A 20,269-nucleotide genomic window follows, 5' to 3' on the forward strand; every position below is an offset into this window, starting at 1 on the left:
AGGTTTCACCATGTTGGCGAGGATGGTCTCTATCTCCTGCCCTTGTGATCTGCCCACCTCGGCCTTCCAAAGTGCTGGGATCACAGACGTGAGCCACCGCACCCGACCAAAAACAAGTAATTCCTGATGGCAATATTTTTCTTTACATAATTCATCTAAACACAATGAAGTGTGGAAGGCCAAAAGGAGAAAAAAACACTTCAGATTATCAAAACCAAAAGAGATGTGAAAAAATAATACATTTAACAGTGTAGGGGGTGGGAATTTAAATACAAGATCCTGTTGAAAATATTGATATTCAAAGAAACAAATAGCTTTGGATCCATAGCCACAAGTTAGGTTTTCCTAAATTAAAATCAGAAGTGATTTTATTTTTGGAAGATACATTAATTCTTTGAAGTCAGAATAAGAGGCTTGACAATTTAATTTCTATATATGACTGAATATTCAAAGGATCAAACAGTGGCGCAGCAAGAAAATAAATTGGAAGAAATAATTGTTCAACAAGTAGTAATAATTAAGACCACCATTTAAAAATTTTCTATACACAAAGAATGAGAAAATATTGTTATAAGATTTTATACAATTAATTCAATCCTAATTTATTATTATTATACTTCTTTCTTCTTCAGTATTAGTGGACCCACATTATCTCCTGTCAATTCATTGTGTTTATTATGTGAACCATCACAGGCAGGAAACTAAAAAGAAAAAAGAATTATGAGTGTTAAAGATATGATTCATTAGGTAGAAACATTTGTGAAATGCTCTCAGAAAGAAAGCACATCACATGCTAAAAAAAAATCAGATTGCTTTCCTGAATAATAGATATATTCTACATCCAACTGACCACATTCAAAATCTAACAATTTAAACAATTACTTCATTATTTGATTTAGATTTTAAATAAAAACCTATGACTGATTCCATATGAGTGACTAAAATAGACAACAGGTTTAAAAGAAAATCAGGTAAGTTCTTGGTCATTTGTGGAGCTTAAAATTCAAGCTCACCTCTTGCTTAATTTTAAAAGAATGAAATTTAATTCAAAATAACATAATTTTTTATTGCTATAAAACTCATGCATACCACACAATCTTTGAAAACAATTAAAAATATATTTTAGGCTGGGGATGGTGGCTCACATCTGCAATACCAACACTTTGGGAAGTGGAGGTGGACAAATCACTTGAAGTCAGGAGTTCAAGACCAGCCTGGCCAACATGGTAAAACCGCATTTCTACTAAAAATAAAAAAATTAGCCGGGCATGGTGGCACATGCCTGTGTCTCAGCTACTTGGGAGGCTGAGGTGGGAGAATGCTTGAACCCAGGAGGTGGAGGTTGTAGTGAGCCAAGGTCATGCCACAGCACTCCAGCCTGAGTGACAAAGCAAGACTCTGTCCCCAGCAAAAACAAATAAATAATAATAATAAATTTAAAATAATTCACTCATAACCCATCAAGATATAGGTAATAATTAACATTTTGGTATATTTTTTCCTCTGCATTCACTATGTGTATTCATGTTTTAAACAAAATTGGGATCTTACTGTAATATGCTTTCTTACTTGTATTATATCAGGATCTCATGTTATTATATATCCTTTAAAAACATGATCAGTCCTATTTTATCAGATATTTAGTTTATAAAAATTTTGCTATTACAAAGGATGCTGTGACGAACAATAAACCTCAAATAGACTGACACACTTAAAACCTCAAATAGGGCTGGTCGCGGTGGCTCACACCTGTAATCCCAGCACTTTGGGAGGCCAAGGTGGGTGCATCACCTGAGACTGGGAGTTTGAAACCAGCCTGACCAACAGGGAGAAACCCCATTTCTACTAAAAATACAGAATTAGCTGGGCGTGGTGGTGCGTGTCTGTAATCCCAGCTACCTGAGAGGCTGAGGTACAAGAATCGCTTGAACCCAGGAGGTGGAGGTTGCAGTGAGCCGAGATCGCATCATTGTACTCTAGCCCGGGCAACAAGAGCGAAACTCCATCTCAAAAAACAAAACAAAACAAAACCTCAAATAATCTATGATCAAGTATAAAAAAACAGATTTTTGTCAACTATTTATAGTACTTATCGCTCTAAACTCATACCCTCATTAAAAATCATCTATAAGTCATCTTACTTCTCAAAAACATATACTGTTACATCAGATTAAAACAAACCCTGAAGATTAGAGATTAAAAATTAAGTATAACTTGTCCAACCAAACCCATACTGTAACAAGTATCATATTTGAACACTATTTACTATGACATCAAAGCTCTTTTCCACTAAACCTTACGTCCTCCCTCAAAGAATGTGTATTTTAAAATACATGTTACTCTAGATAAATGCCAAACATTGCAAAAGCATGAGATTTTTATTTTTCTTTGCTGCTCCAACTTTCCTAATGTAGGTAGTATCTATCATGAAATAAAACTTCAATTTAGGAATATGATCTTTCAATACCAAATATTACAGAAAAGTCTCTCATCTTACAGAACTTCAAAACTGGAGATCTAAGAGGCAAAACAATCCTATCACTACAAAACTTCAGTGTGCATATAAACAGACATCTTACCGTCTTAGAACGCCAACACCTACAATAAGCTGCTTTGGTAAGACACAAATCTTCAATGTTTATTTCATTCACTACTTTCGGATTTTCCTTTTGTATTTTAAGATTAATCAAGCTATCCTTCTGTTGTTTTTTCTTCAGGAGGAATGGACGAACTGCAAGGTAGCCAAGAAGTGCAAGTACACCAAGGAAAGGCAATAACCGAAGCCATTCTGAAACTAAACATGTAAATTTGTCAGAATCTGTAGTGCTTTTGGAAAATAACTCAAAATAGCATGTCTAGGTTCATTCTTGAGCTTATTCTTTATATGTTACTTTTCACATTAATTCCTTTTTAATGGATTCATAAAACTGTGAATAAACAACACAATCAAGCCAGCTCTACCAAGGACCGCCTTATTTTATTTATGGGCTAATTTGAGACCTGTAAAACTAGAAACCTAACTTTTCAGAAATAGGTTCCATCTCAAATATTCTCTCATTGTCCACATCAAGTCTATTTGTGTTTGTCTATTTTTATTTTAGGAATTATGATTATGATAATTATAAATTAAATTCAATATATGATATATTTTATAGATCTAGAAAGCATTTCAACTCACATCTCCTTAATACTATGTCTAAAATCATACAACAGAATATCTGCAAAATTTTTACCACTGATTCATAATATCAGACAGAACATGTCCTCTGATGCTTTAACGTACATTTTTGGTAAATGTTGCTAAAGTGCACTAAAATATTGTGTAAAAGCTACTGTTTTTAAGGAATACATTGAAACTGTCTATGTTAAATGTTCTCCTTTTAACATACATCTCACTCCATAAACTGCACTTAAAGCCTTTTGGAGTACCCAGCCTGTCTTAAGAGGACAGGGAATATAAGTGATATAAATGAAACAGTCGCTATGCCTGTGGAGACAAACACACCAGGAAACCAAGATAAATGTTTCAACACACATTTAACAAATGTCTGCTAGCGCCCTGCCTCTGCCGGGCTCCCTTCTGTTCTTACAGAATTATCAGTTAACTTCCTTCACTGAATGCCTAATCTGATACCTTGCTAGGCACTATTCAGAAATTGCTTAGTTGAGAAAAGAGAAAAACAGGAAGTATACTAATACATGCTAATAAATATTAAAGATAAATGATCAGATTATGCTAAGAGTATAATGGCACTAGCTCATTTAACACTATGTTAGCTTAACAACTATATTTGGTAGGCATCATTATTATTCCCATTTTACATATAAGAAAACTGTAGCCTAAGCAGGTTTAGTCCAGGACAGCCTAAATCCAAAGCCTGTTGTCAGTTCTCATTAATCAAACCCAATAGATCTAAAATTAAAATCTGTTCCTCTCGTGGTAAAACTACTCTTAAGAAATAACTGTACTATTTTACTATTGAAAGACTTAATACCAACTCTTCCAAAATGGAATTATTTTTGATATGACATCATGCCAAAGAAATCTAAATGAAAAAACCTACTTACCTACCATTTGCATAGATAGCACCTATAAGAGTGGCTGGCAGAGAAGATACAATAAATGGTAGCTTTTATTTAGAGATTAGAGAGATTGGTCAGGAAGTACTAGCAACTCCTTTGAAAAAAATATTTTGCCCAAGAACTTGACAATGCTATATGGTGAAAATCTTCAGCAATATAATCTTGGCGTTACCAGAATAAAACTCTGTAAAAGTATGTACTTTGCCTGTCATGTTGGCTATCACATTCTCATAACTAAAGTGGAGATACTCCAAATAGATTCTTTGAGTGAATTAAAGCTCTGGAAATGACAGAACTGTTTCCTGGGGGAGAAGGAGGCCTATGTATAGATCTGTGCTACTCGATATGGTCACCAATAGCCATACTGTTTAGATGTGTACCCAAGAATTTCTATTAATCAGGTATGGTAGGATGACAGACTTGTAGAAACTGCCTTGAAATAACAGTTTATTACTTATAGTTACCAAGACGAAGAGATACACTATGCAATGCAGGGCCACATGAGGAGGTACTAGCGTTAATCAGAAGGAAGAAAGAGGAAAGGGAAAAGCATGGGCATAGGCCTTTATTGTGGTTTCCATGGAAAAGGCAAGGCAAGAAATGGTTTAGGACTTCCTAGCTTAGTGGGTTCTGGGCAACAGCAGCGGTCCCTAGTTGTCTCCTAATTGTCCTTGGGGTGATTTAGGACAGGGGAAATACTGACTTCATGTGTAAGAGTTAGATAAAGGAGGTGGTTAGGGGCATGGGCTTTGGACTGGTTGGTTTGCATACAAAAGGCATGCTCACAGGCAAGTTATTTAATATCTCTAGGAATTAAATTGTCTCCACAGTCAACAAGGCCACTAAGATGTTAAATAAAGCATCATAAAATACAGAAAATTGAAAACATGGTTAATATACACATGTGGCTATTCACATGTAAATAAATTAAGTAAAATGCTGTTTCTAAGACACACTGGTCACCTTTCAGAGGCTCAATAGCTATATATGACTAGTGGCTACCATATTCAACAGTACAGAGAACATTTGCATTACCACAAAGTTTTACTGGACAGTGCTGCTATAGATCATTGGTCTATAAAGTGCCATCTCCACAGATAGGCAAGGCTACCTTTCCAGCTTCAGCTCTCACCAACATGGTCTCCTCATGTACCTGAAGCCAGTCAAACCTACTCTCTAGTAAGTAGCCTTCCTGAGTTATTTGCACATGGAGTTCCTTCTGTTTTACCTGATTAATTTGTATAGACCCTTCAGGACTAGGGTCAAATATTACTTCCTCCTGAAGTCTTCCTCAATTTCACAAAGCAGAATTAATCACTTCCTCCTGTGTTTCCAGGCTGCATTCCTCATGTTTCTGCTACCATATTACTGTAATTACTTGTTTCTAAAGTTGTCCCTTCTATAAACCTGTGAGAAAAGAAATTGTACTCTACTCTTCCCAGCACAAAGTAGATGCCTCATATGTTTACTGACTGACTTACAGAAAGAATGAACGAGCACAAATGTCACTCACTTTCTCACTCCCGATACTGTCCTGTAATTTGTATTTATACTTATCTTCTAGATCGGGCAATGAATGTCTTAGTTTGCAATTGGCCCCAGCAACCCGTATGTAACTTGAAATAGCAGTCATTTAATAAATGTTTGTTCAATGTAGAATAACATTAAGTTTTATTGTACATATTACAATATTTTAGAAGTGATAAGAGCTTAAATTTATCAAAAAGCAAGAGAATGGGAATGTAAAGATGAAAACCTTAACTTTATTTATTTTTGTGACAAGGTTTCACTCCCATTGCCCAGGCTGGAGTGCAGTGGCACATTCTTGGCTCACTGCAACCACCTTCCCGGGCTCAAGCTATCCTCCTGCCTTAGCCTCCCGAGCAACTGAAACTACAGGAGTGCACCACATCTGGCTAATTTTGGTATTTTTAGTAGAGATTGGGTTTCACCATGTTGGCCAGGCTGGTCTGGAACTCCTGACCTCAAGTGATCCGCCCACCTCAGTCTCTGAAAGTCCTGGGATTACAAACGTGAGCCACTGTGCCTGGCTGAAAACCTTAACTTTAGACTCTTAAAACAGCATTTCCTAACTTAACCCACAAATCTCAAGAACAAATAGCATTAATACTGTTTTAAAATCCACTTTAGAAAATATTCTTTTGAACACTTAATTACTTGGTAAAACACTACACTTAAAAATACAGCAACGAAAGGTACTATTACCTCCTATAAAAAGTAGTAACTTACCAAAGTCTTAACATAATCTGCTTTTTAAAGATAACTACAATGTAACTACTGAAAAGCTTTATAAATGAAAGCAATACAGCTTGAAAAGCTTGATTCAAATGACTGTACATATTTATGGGAGACATGTGATATTTTGATATATGCATATGATGTTAATAAAATCAGTGTAACTGGGATATTCATTACCTCAAATACTTACCATTTCTGTACATTGAGAACATTCCAAATTTTCTCTTCTAGCTATTTTGAAATAGCTAAATTATTGATAACAATAGTCACCCCATTATGCTACTGAACACTAGAACTTGTTCTATATAACTATACTATAGTGCCCATTAACCAACCTCTCTTCATTCTCTCCTCCCTAACCTTCCTGGCCTCTGGTTACTACCATTTGACACTCTATCTCCATGAGATCAACTTTATTAGCTCCCAGATATGAATAAGTACATAGAATATTTCTCTTTCTGTGAATTAAGGCTGATTTTACATGAAGAAAGATAAAATATAGAAGAATCGAACACGAAACTTTTAAACATTTAAAACATGCTAGTCCTTACGGACCTGTTTCATATATATTCACCTATTACAGATATTTTAGACACTTCGACAGAACACATTACTAACTATAAATAATGTGCAAAATAATTGATTTTTTTTTTGAGAGAGAAAGAGAGTCTTGGTCTATCGCATAGGCTGGAGTGCAGTGGCACAATCTTGGCTCACAGCAACCTCCACCTCCCATGTTCAAGCGATTCTCGTGCCTCAGTGACCTCCTGAATAGCCAAGATTACAGGCGTCTACCACCATGCCCAGCTAATTTTTGTATTTTAGTAGATACAGGGTTTCACCTTGTTGGTCAGGCTGGTCTCAAACTCCTGACCTCAGGTGATCCGCCTACCTCGGCCTCCCAAAGTGCTGGGGTTACAGGTGTGAGCTACTGTGCCTGGCCAANAAAAGGTGTAGCATGTTAAAGAAAATGAGCAAGCAGGTGCAATCAACGTACAGAACATGAATTAAATATCTTTTTTTTTTTTTTTGAGAGACAGTCTTACTCTGCTACCCAGGCAGGAGTGCAGAGTCACTGCAACTTCGGCCTCCTAGATTCAAGCGATTCTTGTGCCTCAGCCATCCAAGTAGCTGGGATTACTGTCGTGTACCACCACACCCAGCAAATTTTTGTAAAAAATAGTGTATTTTATTCAGCATATTTTTGTCTTAGGATTTTAACGTTTATTTATTTATTTAGTAAATTTATCTCTTTTTTGGTGTATAAATACATAGGCTATAAATGCTTAACAAAATAAGGCATTATATTTTTTACTTAATGGGATGTCAGATTATTATATTATTTCCCCAACTCCTTAATATCATTTGGAAACATAAACTTTAATGGCTACATCTACCTATCATGTTCCCCAGTCATAACATAAGAGATACAAGGGGGCTGGGCATGGTAGCTTCATGCCTGTAATCACAGCACTTTGGGAGGCCGAGATGGGCAGATCACTTGAGGTCAGGTGTTTGTGACCAGCCTGGTCAACATGGTGAAACCCTGTTTCTACTAAAAACACAAAAAATTAGCTGGGCATGGTGGCACACACCTGTAATCCCAGCCACTCAGGAGGCTGAGGTAGGAGAATCACCTGAACCCTCAAAGCGGAGGCAACAGTGAGCCAAGATCTCACCACTGTGCTCCAGCCTGGGCGACAGAGAGAGACTCTTTCTCAAAAAAAAAAAAAGAGAGAGATAACAGGGACCTTATTATGTCTGGATCACTTGTGTCCCCAGTGCCTATATAATGCCTGGCTCAAGTTACTTAACTTACTTTTGATTGAAGTATAATTTACAGTTCAGCTTATTGAGCTTTGTGGGGATTTTGTTTTGTTTTTTGAGAGTCTCTGTTGCACAGGCTGGAGTGCAGTGGCATTATCTCATATCACTGCAACCTCTACCTGCCAGGTTCAAGCGATTCTCCTGCCTCAGCCTCCCAGGTAACTGGGATTACAGGCGTCTGCCACAGTGCCCAGCTAATTTTTATATTTTTAGTAGAGATGGGGTTTTACCATGTGGGCCAGGCTGGTCTCAAACTCCTGACCTCAAGTGATCTGCCCACCTCGGCCTCCCAAAGTGCTGAGATTACAGGTGTGAACCACGGCACCTGACCAAACGTTGTGTTGATTAAGCACTCAGTTTGATACTACCTAAGACAAAATATATTTTCATCGCCCCAGAAAGTTTGCTTTTATAGTACCTTTCCAGTCAATCCTCCCTTTCTGATATTTATTAAGGGCTTATTGAACATTTTCTTTTCTTTTCTTTTCTTTTTTTAAGACTAGTCAAGTGCAGCAGTAAGATGGGGGGGAAACAGTAGAACAAGGAGTTCAATCTGTAACTGACTGTGATCAACTGAGATAACGCACTACTTTCGGACTAGCCACTAAACATTTTCTGAAAGAAGTCAATTTCCTATTGTGAAAAACATTTTTCAATGTCTTACTCTATTACTACAAAAATTGTTTTACTATGTAATTATTAAGTACCTACTAATATGGTTTGGGTCTGTATCCCCATCCAAATCTCATCTCAAATTGTAATCCCTATAGTCCTCACGTCGAGGGAGGAATCTGGTGGGTGGTGATTAGATCATGAGGGCAATCTCCCCCATGCCATTCTCCTGATAGTGAGTTCTCACAAGATCTGGTTTTAAAAGGGACTCTTCCTGCTTTGCTCTTCACTCATCTCTTTCCTGCCTTCTTGTGAAGAAGGTGCCTTCTTTCCCTTCCACTATAATTGTAAGTTTCCTGAGACCTCCCCAGTCATGTGTAACTATGAGTCGATTAAAATTCTTTCTTTTATAAATAACCCAGTTTGGGGTAGTATTTTGATGTTTTTAATTTATTTATTTTATAGCAGTGTGGAAACCGACTAATACAGTAAATGGGTACCACAGAGAGTGGAGTACTGCTATAAAGATATCTGAAAATGTGGAAGCAATTTTGGAACTGGGTAACTGCCAGAGGCTGAAACACTTTGGAGGGCTCAGAAGACAGTAAGATGTGGGAAAGTTTAGAACTTCCTAGAGACTTGTTGATGGTTTTGACCAAAATGCTGACAGTGATATGGACAATAATATCCAGGCTGATGTGGTCTTGGAGAATGAGGAACTTATTGGGAAATGGGGCAAAGGTCACTCTTGCTATGCTTTAGCAAACAGACTGGTGGCATTTTGCACCTGCCCAAGAGAGCTATGAAACCTTGAACTTAAGAGAGATGATCTGAAATTGAAACTTATGTTTAAAAGGGAAGCAGAGAATAAAACTTTGGAAAATGTGCAGCCTAATGATGCAATAGAAAAGAAAATCCCATTTTCTGGGAAGAAATTCAAGCTGGCTGCAGAAGTTTGCATAGGTAACAAGGAGCCAAATATTAATTGTCAAGACTATTAGGAAAATGTCTCCAGGACATGTCAGAGGTCTTCACAGCAGCCCCTCCCATCACAGGCCCAGAGACTTAGAAGGAAAAAATGGTTTTGTGGGCCAGACCCAGGGCTTTGCTGCTTTGTGCAGTCTTGGGACTTGACACCATATGTCCCAGCCATGGCTAAAAGGGGCCAACATACAGCTTGGGCCATTGCTTCAGAGGGTGCAAGCTCCCCTGCAGGTACACAGAAGTCTAGAATTGATGTTCAAAAACCTCTGCCTAGATTTCAAAGGATGTATGGAAACACCTGGATGTCTTTGCAGAAGTCTCATGCAGGGGTGGGAACTTCATAGAGAACCTCTGCTAGGGCAGTGCAAAGGGGAAATGTGTGGTTGGAGCCCCTAATACAGTCCCCACTGGGTCACTGCCTAGTGGAGCTGCAACAAGACTACCTGCTTCAGACCCCAGAATGGTAGATATACTGACAGCTTGCACCATGCATCTGAAAAAGCTGCAGGCACTCAATGCCAGCCTGTGAAGGAGCTGCCCAAGGCCATGGGAGCCTACCCCTGGCATCAGTGTGCCCCAGATGTGAGACATGGAGTCAAGGGAGACCATTTTGGAGCTTTACGATTTAATGACTGCCCCGCTGGATTTCAGACTTGCATGGGCCCTGTGGCCCCTTTGTTTTGGCCAATTTCTCCTATTTGTAATAGGTGTATTTACCCAATGCCTGTAGTGCCATTGTAGCTTAGAAGGAACTAACTTGTGTTTTATTTTACTGGCTCATAGGTAGAAGGGACTTGCCTTGTCTCAGATAAGGCTTTGTACTGTGGACTTCTGAGTTAATGATAAAATGAATTAAGACACTGGAGGATTGTTGGGAAGGCATAATTGGTTTTCAAATGCAAAATGGGTGTGAAATTTGGAAGGGGTCGGGGTAAAATAATATGGCTTGGTTCTGTCCCCACCCAACTCTCACCTCTTATAATCCCCATAATTTCCACATGTTGAGGGAGGAAACTGGTGAGAGGTGATTGGATCATGGGGGCGGTTTTCCCCATGCTGTTCTCATGATAGTTAGTTCTCATCTGGTTTTATAAGGGGCGCTCTTGCCCTTTCAGTCCTCACTCTTATCTCTCCAGCCTCCTTGTGAAGGTGTCTGCATTCCCTCCCACCGTGACTGTAAGTTTCCTAAAGCCTCCCTAGTCATGCAGAACTGTGAGTCAACTAAACCTCTTTCCTTTATAAATTACCCATTCTTGGGTAGTATCTTTTTTTTTTTTTTTTCTCCAGACAGAGTCTCACTCTGTTGCCAGGCTGGAGTGCAGTGGTGCAATCTCAGCTCACTGCAATCTCTGCCTCCCAGGTTCAAGCAATTCTCCTGCCTCAGCCTCCAACTAGCTGGGATTACAGGCACTTGCCACGATACCTGGCTAATTTTTTTTGCATTTTTAGTGCAGATGGGGTTTCACCTTATTGACCATGATGGTCTCAATCTCCTGACCTCATGATCTGCCTGCCTCGACTTCCCAAAGTGCTGGGATTACAGGCGTGAGCCACTGCGCTGAGCCTCTTGGGTAGTATCTTCATAGCTGTGTGAAAATAGACTAATACAGATACTAAGTAGAGATACTGGGCTGAATGCAAATATAGTAGCTGTCTTATTTATCTCTATGTAACCAGTGCTTAGTACAGTGCTTTGCACAAAACAGGATTTCAGTAAATAACTAATTCAGTTTATCTGTGGTATAAATCCAGCTCTTCATATGCTTGGAACCAGGTTTCGTTTGTCTGTAAAGCAGGAATAACAACTGTAAGTTCATTTGTTCAACAGTATTTACTTAGTACCCACCACACTCCACAAATTGCACTATGTGGGGATACAGGCTAATAGTTAGATAAGGTCCCTTCTCTCATAGGGTAACTATTTCAGAGGAAAGAGACAATAAGTAACAAACAAGATGATCACAGACTGTAGTAACTGTTATAAAGGAAATAAAGGATGATATAAGAAAAAAACGAAACTAACCTGGGGCAGAGTAGTAGGGTGGCTGCAATTTTAGGTAAGGGGTCAGGGATGTTTTCTGAAAAAGAACCTTTAAGCAGATACCTAAAGAATGAGAAGCCAGGAGCTCAAGGACTTGAGAGCAGAATTTTCAAGGCATAGAAAAAAGTAAAGAATCTTCTAACTTCATAGGGTTGTTGGGAGAAACGAATGAAATAGGAACCCACTCAGTAAAAACTACAGAATACAATTCAAACTATTAATGCATTCTGCCTTAAAACTATATAGTTAGATAAATATTTGTCTCCTCCTCAACTAAACAAAAAATCCCTAACTCCCCACCCTTTAAGAGACTTACATAAACCAAGACCTCAATAAATTTTAGCCTAAATGAGTTTGTACTCCAATAAACTGGCATTTGAGATAATTCCATAAGGTCTGGACTTATTTTGTCTTTGTTCATGGCTTATGAATAGTAACAATTTAAGTTAAAATACAGGAAGACTACATAAAATATTTAAGAAAAAAACTTTCAGCACCTTCTAAAACGTAATGCCTCACATGTATCAAGTGATGGGAGAGGTACTGAAGATACAAAAATTATAAAACACAGTCCCTATCAGAAAGGAGCTTGCCTTTTAGTATGGAATACAGACCTATAAAAAAGGATTATAGTACTGTATAGTATGAGCAATCATACAGAAGCAATGCAGAGGCAGAAGTTATTTACTCTTTACTGGGATGAGCAAAAACTGTACAGGTGTTGATACTTAAATAGGTTTCTGAGAGATGAAGAGTACAGAAATTCATGGGAATACGGGAGGAGGAGCTTCATTCCATGCAGAGGTATGACATACCTGAAGTATCTGGGAAACTAAGCAACATAGTATTGCTAGAATATAACAAAAGGGAACTGTAGAACTAAGCAGGTGCCATATGATGACAAGCTCTGATATTCAATAGGTAGGTAGGAGTCTACCCTGTGCATAATAGGAAACCACTGAAATATTTGAATATTAACCTAACTAGGAAATTGTTTACCTATGAAGTCACTCTGGTATCAGATGGAAGATGGATCAGAGGGCCACAGGAATAGCACAGAGGGCTAGTAGAAGAAGACAAGGCAAGACAACCTATTGGAAATCTATGAAAATGGTCTGGAAGAAAATAGTTTGAGATAAAACTAAGGCAGTGGCCATTAAAGCAGAGAAGAGAGAACAAATGTGAGTAGTCTCTACTAGGATTCCCTAAACTGCAGAGAACAGTATGTTTGTGCTTGCATTTTTGTTTTCTTTTTTAGCTTAAAACAACAGAAATGTATTCGCTCACAGTTCTAGAGGCCAGAAGTCCAAAATCAAGGTGTCAGCATGGTTGGTTCCTTCCGGAGGATCTGACGGAGGAGCTGAGGTGTCCATTAGCTTGAAGGACTACACACCAGTCTCTACCTCCATCTTCATTCACTTGTGTTCTCCCTTTGTGTGTGCCCAAATTTCCCTTTTAAAATATTTTAATATAATTTCGACTTTTAGGTTGAGGGGGTAAATATGCAGGTTTGTCACATGGGTATACTGTGTGATGCTGAGGTTTGGGGTATGACTGATCCTCTCACCTAGGTAGTGAGCACAGTACCCAATAGTTTTCAACCACTGCCCTCCTCCCTCCCTCCCCTTTTGCAGTTCCCAGTGTCTATTGCTGCCAGCTTTATGTCCATGAATATTCAGTGTTTAGCTCCCAATTACAAGAATATTTGGTTTTCTGTTAATCTCCTTAGAACAATGGTCTCTAGCTGCATTCATATTGCTGCAAAGGATATGATTTTGTTCTTTTTTATGTTTTGCCAATTTTTTGTTGTTGTTGTTTGAAGACAGAGTCTCACTCTGTTGCCCAGGCTGGAGTGCAATGGCACCATCTTGGCTGCAAACTCTGCCTCCCAGGTTCAAGTGATTCTCCTGCCTCAGCCTCCCGAGTAGCAGGGACTACAGGCATGTGCCACCACACCCAGATAATTTTTTGTATTTTTAGTAGAGACAGGGTTTCACCGTGTTAGCCAGGATGGTCTTGATCTCCTGACCTCGTGATCCGCCCGCCTTCGCCTCCCAAAGTGCTGTGATTATAGGCGTGAGCCACCACACCTGGCCTATAAAAAGATTTTTTACTTCTTCTCCGAGAAGACACCAAATGGCGAATGACTTCAATGGGGGACAGTGGGGGCAGATCAAAGGCCCCAGGGGCCCCCAGTGGCTTCCACCGAGGTTTCTGCAGAGGTTTCAGCAGTGGCATCCAGAGCCCAGGTCATGGCAGCGGATGAGGCCAGGGCTGGGGCCTAGGCTATGGAGCTTGCCAAAGAAAGGCCGAGGATAAGGAGTGGATGTCTGTCACCAAGCTGGGCCACCTGGTCAAGGACATGAAGATCAAGTCCCTGGAGGAGATCTACCTCTTCTCCCTGCCCATCAAGGAATCTGAGGTCACTGACTTTTCCTGGGGGCCTCTCTAAGGACAAGGTTTTGAAGATATGCGGGTGCAGAACCAGACAGCCAGCGCACCAGGTTCAAGGTATTTGTTGTCACTGAGGACTACAATGGCCATTTTTAGGTGTTAAGTGCTACAAGGAGGTGGGCACTGCCATCCACAGCATCATCATCCTAGCCAAGCTCTCCATTGTCTCCGTGCAGAGGCTACTAGGGGAACAAGATCAGCAAGCCCCACACCGTCCCTTGCAAGGTGACAGGCCGCTGGAGCTCTGTGCTTTTGCACCTCTTCCCCTTGCCCAGTGGCACTGGCATCATCTTGGCGCCTATTCCCAAGAAGCTGCTCATGATGGCCGGTATCAATGACTGCTATAACTCAGCCAGGGGCTGCACTGCCACCCTGGGTAACTTTGCCAAGGCCATCTTTGATGCCATCTCTAAGACCTACAGCTTCCTGACCCCTGACCTCTGGAAGGAGACTATATTCACCAAGTCTCCCTATCAGGAATTCAGTGACCACCTTGTGAAGACCCACACCAAAGTCTCCATGCAGATGACTCAAGCTCCAGCTGTAGCTACAACATAGGGTTTTTATATAAGAAAAATAAAGTGAATTAACCCCGAAAAAAAAAATTTAACATACACAGAGACAAACTCAGATCTCAATGAGGAATTATATTCCACAGAACTAGAATTTTTCCCTTTCAGATTTTCAAAAGTCTACATATAGCCATATCATTTTATGACACCACAAAAATAATACTGGCAGCTTGGTTGCTGGTTATTTTATATTTTCTCATTTATCATTTGTAGCTAAGCACAAAAATGATTTCTATTTCTTACCTGTAGAAAAGATAAAATATTTTCAATGCATGGCTTTACTGTTACTACTTAAAACCTAAGTTAGGGCTGGCCACAGTGGCTCACAGCTATAATCCCTGCACATTGGGCAGCCGAGGCAAGCAGATCACCTGAGGTCAGGAGTTCAAGGCCAGCCTGCCCAACATGGTGAAACCCCGTCTCTACTAAAAATACAAAAAATTAGCCAAGCGTGGTGGCATGCACCTGTAGTCCCTGCTACTCCAGAGGCTGAGGCACGAGAATCACGTGAATCCGGGATGCAGAAGTTGCAGTGAGCTGAAACTGCACTCCAACATTAACAACAGAGTGATACTCCATCTCAAAAAGCAAAATAAAACAAAAACGTAAGTTAAATATAAATTAATCACAGTAATTTATCTTGAAAGCCTCACTCTTGAAAGTGTGACATAAATGAAGATGGGTTGTTTCTGATAAGAATTGCCTGTACTTAACTAGTATATGCTAATTAAAGTTCTCCATGTGTTTTCTAAGAATGCAGTGTCATCATAAAAGGGTCAATTGCTTTTAAAAAAAAAAGCTAGATTTAAATAGGAAAGGAAACATAGACAATAATAATGTGAACAGTATTGTTTTTTGCTCTAATTTTCATAGAAGAAAATGGAAATAGTTTTTGGTCTCCTAGACATTTTAAACAATTGCTAAAAAGTTGTCTTCCAGGTTTTTATTTTAACAAGCCTACATTATGGATTCTACAAATAACTCATTTAAGAAAACCAAATGTCATTAACTGTTACAATCTATTCAGAATGGGAGACTGAGAGTGGAAAATAGCCACTGAAATTTTTCTTCCATAGTACTCCAAAATTGTTTTGTCCAATCCAAAAGAGGCTATCTCGTTTTTTTTCATAAAGCAGTTATTAGAAGTATGTTCATGTTTCCTGAAAAGACCAGTAATAAAATGAGAACTATTAACTATAGACACATTGTAATGGGACTTAAGTTAAATGTGTGTTATTAAAATACTTCTCAGAATTGTCATTGTTTCTGAGAATCAGTCTTCATATTAAACATTTAACAACTTTAGAAAGGAAGTTACTATATATTCAGGATTTAAGAGGGAAAAGGTTTTGGTTGAGTTTTCTTAATGTCTTTAATAGGAATTAAATATTTGTTGACAATAGGGATCCTCAAGAAAAGAAAAGATACTTCTAAAATCTAGCCATTAAATCTAGTTTCATACTTTCTAGTTTTCTTCAATTATACTTGATCTACAGAAAATTGAAAATGCAGCCACCACCTGGAAAAAACATACATAATTCATTGGACATTTTCCTTTCTTGAAAAAACTCAACAGTTACCTTATGCAAATTAGTAAGAAGGTAAGTTGGCAAAAGGGTGCAAATGTCACAAAACGATCATACCCTTTTGGCCTGGTATTGCTATTTTAGTGAAGACATTCAAGGGGGAGAAATATGACAACTGGTATTTGGTTACTTGCCAGTGAACTATTACATAATGAATTTTAAGTAACAGGAACATTCCTAATTTCCAGCTATACAGAAAGAATGGTTAGACCCATTGTGATGTTAAAACTAAAATAAGTATTTACTTAGGAAAAAAATGAGGATTACATTAAAATAAATAAAGTACTTAAAAGAAATCAGTGGGGAAAACCAAAATTTTATGAAATTGCTGCAGTTCTGTCAGAATAAACTAGTAGGATCAAAAGAATTTGATGTTTATAAACACTTGATGTAAAACTTTTTCATTTTATTTTACTTTTGCATTCCTTTTTATTATTGTTACCATGCTTTCTATTCAATTGTATGTTTTCTACTAAAACTCTTAATATTTAAAAAATGTTAAAATCTCACAATCAACTCAACAGAGCAGCTGTCTGACCATAATTCAATGAATCTCTAGATTTGGAAGACAATGTAACTATCATCTAGTTTATCCCTTCTGAATCTATCCACCACCCCACCACCAGAGTCTTTTTGTTTGTTTGTTTTCTTCATCTTTGAGAGGGGTTATCACCGAAGCACCACATTTGTTTGGGGAAAGTATTAAAAAAAAAAAAAAAAAAAAAAAAAAAACTTCCTTAGACTGAAATTTACCTCCCAATAACCTTCACCAATTTGGTTAATTTGGTATCAGTTCTACATTTTAGTCTACACAAATCTTATTTTTCTTATACCTGTGCAACTGCTATATTTTAGGTCAGGTACTATAGATTTTTAGAATGTTCCTGGCAAGGCAACTCTATTTACCTCAAGTATCTTAATTCATGTTTGCAACTCCCTGATAACCTAGGACATAGGAATTGAATATTTGCTGATTTCTTCACTCTTCTTCTCGTTCGAGTCTGGTTAGACATATCCCCCATACAATGAAATGCTTGTAACTCAACAAAATCTCCCAAGTGTTGACTGCATTCTGGAGATTTTCATCCCTTAGATGTGAAATCCTCATGAGTTGTGGGTTCTTTAACTTAAGTGAGGGCCCTGAAGTATAGAATGTTACATTCTGTTCATTAAATTTCATTTTCTAAGATTTCACTACTCATACCGGACTTTGAATACTTTCTGGGTAAGGTATCTTTCTTCCAACTCAAGTTACCTCAACTGGCCATGGGACCGTAGAAACGAAGGTGACCTCAAATGTCCCATTGATAGGTCAACTCTAACCTGAGGGAATGGAAGTTATCTCCTATTTTCGTTACTAAATAAAACGGTCATATACGTGTTACCCGTAAGTCTGCATTTATTTCCCACACACTCCCACCCACAAGCTGAGGGTACAACCCAGCCTATAGCTGGGGCTGCCTCTAACAAGGTGCCTTAGATAACGACGACTTATCCCGCTTTAAAGTAAGTACGCTACAAACAGCGATGAGCAGACAAGAGATGAAAGAGACTGGCCTGCTCCCAACTCAGCTCCTCTCTGCAAAAACCTGGTTATCTAGCCACAGAAGGACACCGGAAACAACTCCGAGGACAAAGACCCTGGGCAGTCATGCACCGGGAGGCAGCATCACTTGCGTTCCCGAGGCGGCTACGCCGGCGCGCGCAAACCTTTCTCTCCGCGCGGGGGTCACGGGGTCACGTGCCAGGCGCCGAGCTTCGCCCCGCCCCTTGGCCTAGGATTTTTACACCTCCTTCCCCCGCTCGGCAAGCGTGCAAGGATGGGGACTGGCTGATGGGGGAGGATTACCTGTGAGTCTCGCGAACCCAGTAATACTTTCGGGGACTGGGAGCCGCTTCAGATACGCGGGGAGCTGCACCTTCAAGATGCGGGCCACGCTCTCCAGCACCATCCCGGCCAGCAGTGTCCGCTCGTCTCCTGAGCCCCCTCCGCTCTGGTCAAGCCGCAGCGCCTGCGCCGAGAGCGGAAACGGCCAGCGGGCACTGGCGGCCTTGGCCTGGGCAGCGGGCGGGGCGGCGGGCGTGTGTGGAGAGGTGACCTGCCGGGCGCCGATTGGCGGCGGACGAGTGACGTACACGGGAACGGGCGGGTAGCGAGGCCCTCCTCGTAATCTGTTGTGAAGGTGGCCCTCCTTTTGGGCCTTTAAAGTCTGTAGATGTTGGAGGGCAGCAGAAAAAACATACTGTGTGAGATGAGATAAGCACGTGAGAGTGCTTTCTAACCGGAAAGTGCCTTTCAAAAGTGAGTCCCTCTTGCTGTCTGTACTTCGTCCCCTGTCGCCACACCTCTTCCCCTACAGTTAGGTGCTGGGGCCCTAGGGTTGCGTAGTCACCCGCGAGTATCCTCCTCCCCCTACCCACATCGCAGTGCCTAATTTTACTCCTTCACCCCAAAGCCCAAGCTTAACAAAATAAAAATTAAAATATTTTAACTAAACCAGGAACTACAGCTCTGCCCCTTGGCAACTTAACTGCAGCCCTGTCTCCAAAAACCTTCTCTAGTTTTTGCCACTCAGAGAAGATTCATAGTAGCCCTTCCTTAGATATTTTCAGTTCCTTCCAAAGATCAGTTCTTAAGGTTAAAACCCTTAGGGAAAGTGGTAAAAGAATCTAAAGCCTTACGGTTTTCTTATGTTGCAAGCTTCTGCTAAAGTCTAGAGCAGGGGGTCCAATCTTATGGCTTCCCTGGGTCACACTGGAAGAAGAATTGTCTTGGACCACACGTAAAATACACTAACACTAACGATAGCTAATTAGCTAAAAAAATAAAAAAGAAAAAACTCATACTGTTTTAAGAAAGTTAACAAATGTGTATTGAGTGGCATTCAAAGCCATCCTGTTGGGCAAACTTGATCTAAAATATTCTTGAAGGTTTTAATTTTTTTAATTTTTAATTTTTTTTTTTCATACAAGGCTCTATTGCCCAGGCTGTAGTGCAGTGGTGAGATCATAACTCATTGCAGCCTCCAACTCCCAGGCTTTAGGGATCCCCCTGCCTCAGCCTCCCTAGTAGCTGGGACTACAGATGTGTGATACCATGCCCAACTAATTAAAAAAATTTTTTCTGTGTGTAGATGGGGTCCCATTATATCGCCCAGGCTGGATCGTTGTTTTTATTAATATCTCTAAAAGATTTGAAAGATGAGAGGAGAAAATTTCAGTCCCTTGAAATACCTTTCTTGCTATGACTTTGTTTCATATTTTGGCTGAAGTCAAAATGTCCAAAGTCATGCACTTGCTGATTGGATAACGTGTGATATCTTAATAACGTTTCTCATTATTTACAGTTCTCCACTTAACCAACAACATATAATAATTAACTGCTTATGGTCCAGTATTTCATTTTGTATGACAGTGTAACAGCCAGTTATAGTAAATAGTTTTTATTTTTCCCCTTGGTATTTTTATTTTAAAGTGAGAAAAGGAAGGAATTCTTTAAAGCAATCTTTCATTGTCTGGACTGCATAAATTTAGTGTTTGTGATTGTCCTTCATTAAAAAAGAGTAACTATCAGTAAGAGAGTTGACGGAAATCTAGATTGAATAATTTTCTATCATTATAACCTGTTCAAAATTGTTAAAGTAAAATTTACAATGGAAATTCTACAAAGATGTTTAAATACAGGTTCATGTTTTTGAGTTAGGTCAATACAGAAGATGATATATACAAAGTGATGATTAAAAGATTGATGTTTAAGATTTCCTTTACAGAGCTTTAAGTTTGGGGGTAAACCCTGGAGCTTTTTTATCCTGAAGATGATGAAACATGAATAGCCTTATCCTCTGGACTAT

General features: G+C 39.3%; 1 protein-coding gene across 1 annotated transcript; it reads right to left on the reverse strand.

The window, feature by feature from the left end:
* Positions 1 to 220: 220 nt before the first annotated feature.
* On the reverse strand, positions 221 to 18,501 carry CISD2 (CDGSH iron sulfur domain 2). The gene is made up of 3 exons (XM_017508647.2): positions 18,268 to 18,501; positions 2,580 to 2,794; positions 221 to 701 (listed from the first exon to the last, which is right to left on the reverse strand). Exons 1-3 carry the CDS (start codon positions 18,368 to 18,370, stop codon positions 612 to 614), a joined length of 408 nt encoding a protein of 135 aa, XP_017364136.1. The 5' UTR covers positions 18,371 to 18,501; the 3' UTR covers positions 221 to 611.
* Between the last annotated feature and the right edge of the window lie 1,768 nt (positions 18,502 to 20,269).

The sequence above is a fragment of the Cebus imitator genome, unplaced genomic scaffold, assembly GCF_001604975.1.
Source record: "Cebus imitator isolate Cc_AM_T3 unplaced genomic scaffold, Cebus_imitator-1.0 Scaffold397, whole genome shotgun sequence".
Taxonomy (NCBI): domain Eukaryota; kingdom Metazoa; phylum Chordata; class Mammalia; order Primates; family Cebidae; genus Cebus; species Cebus imitator.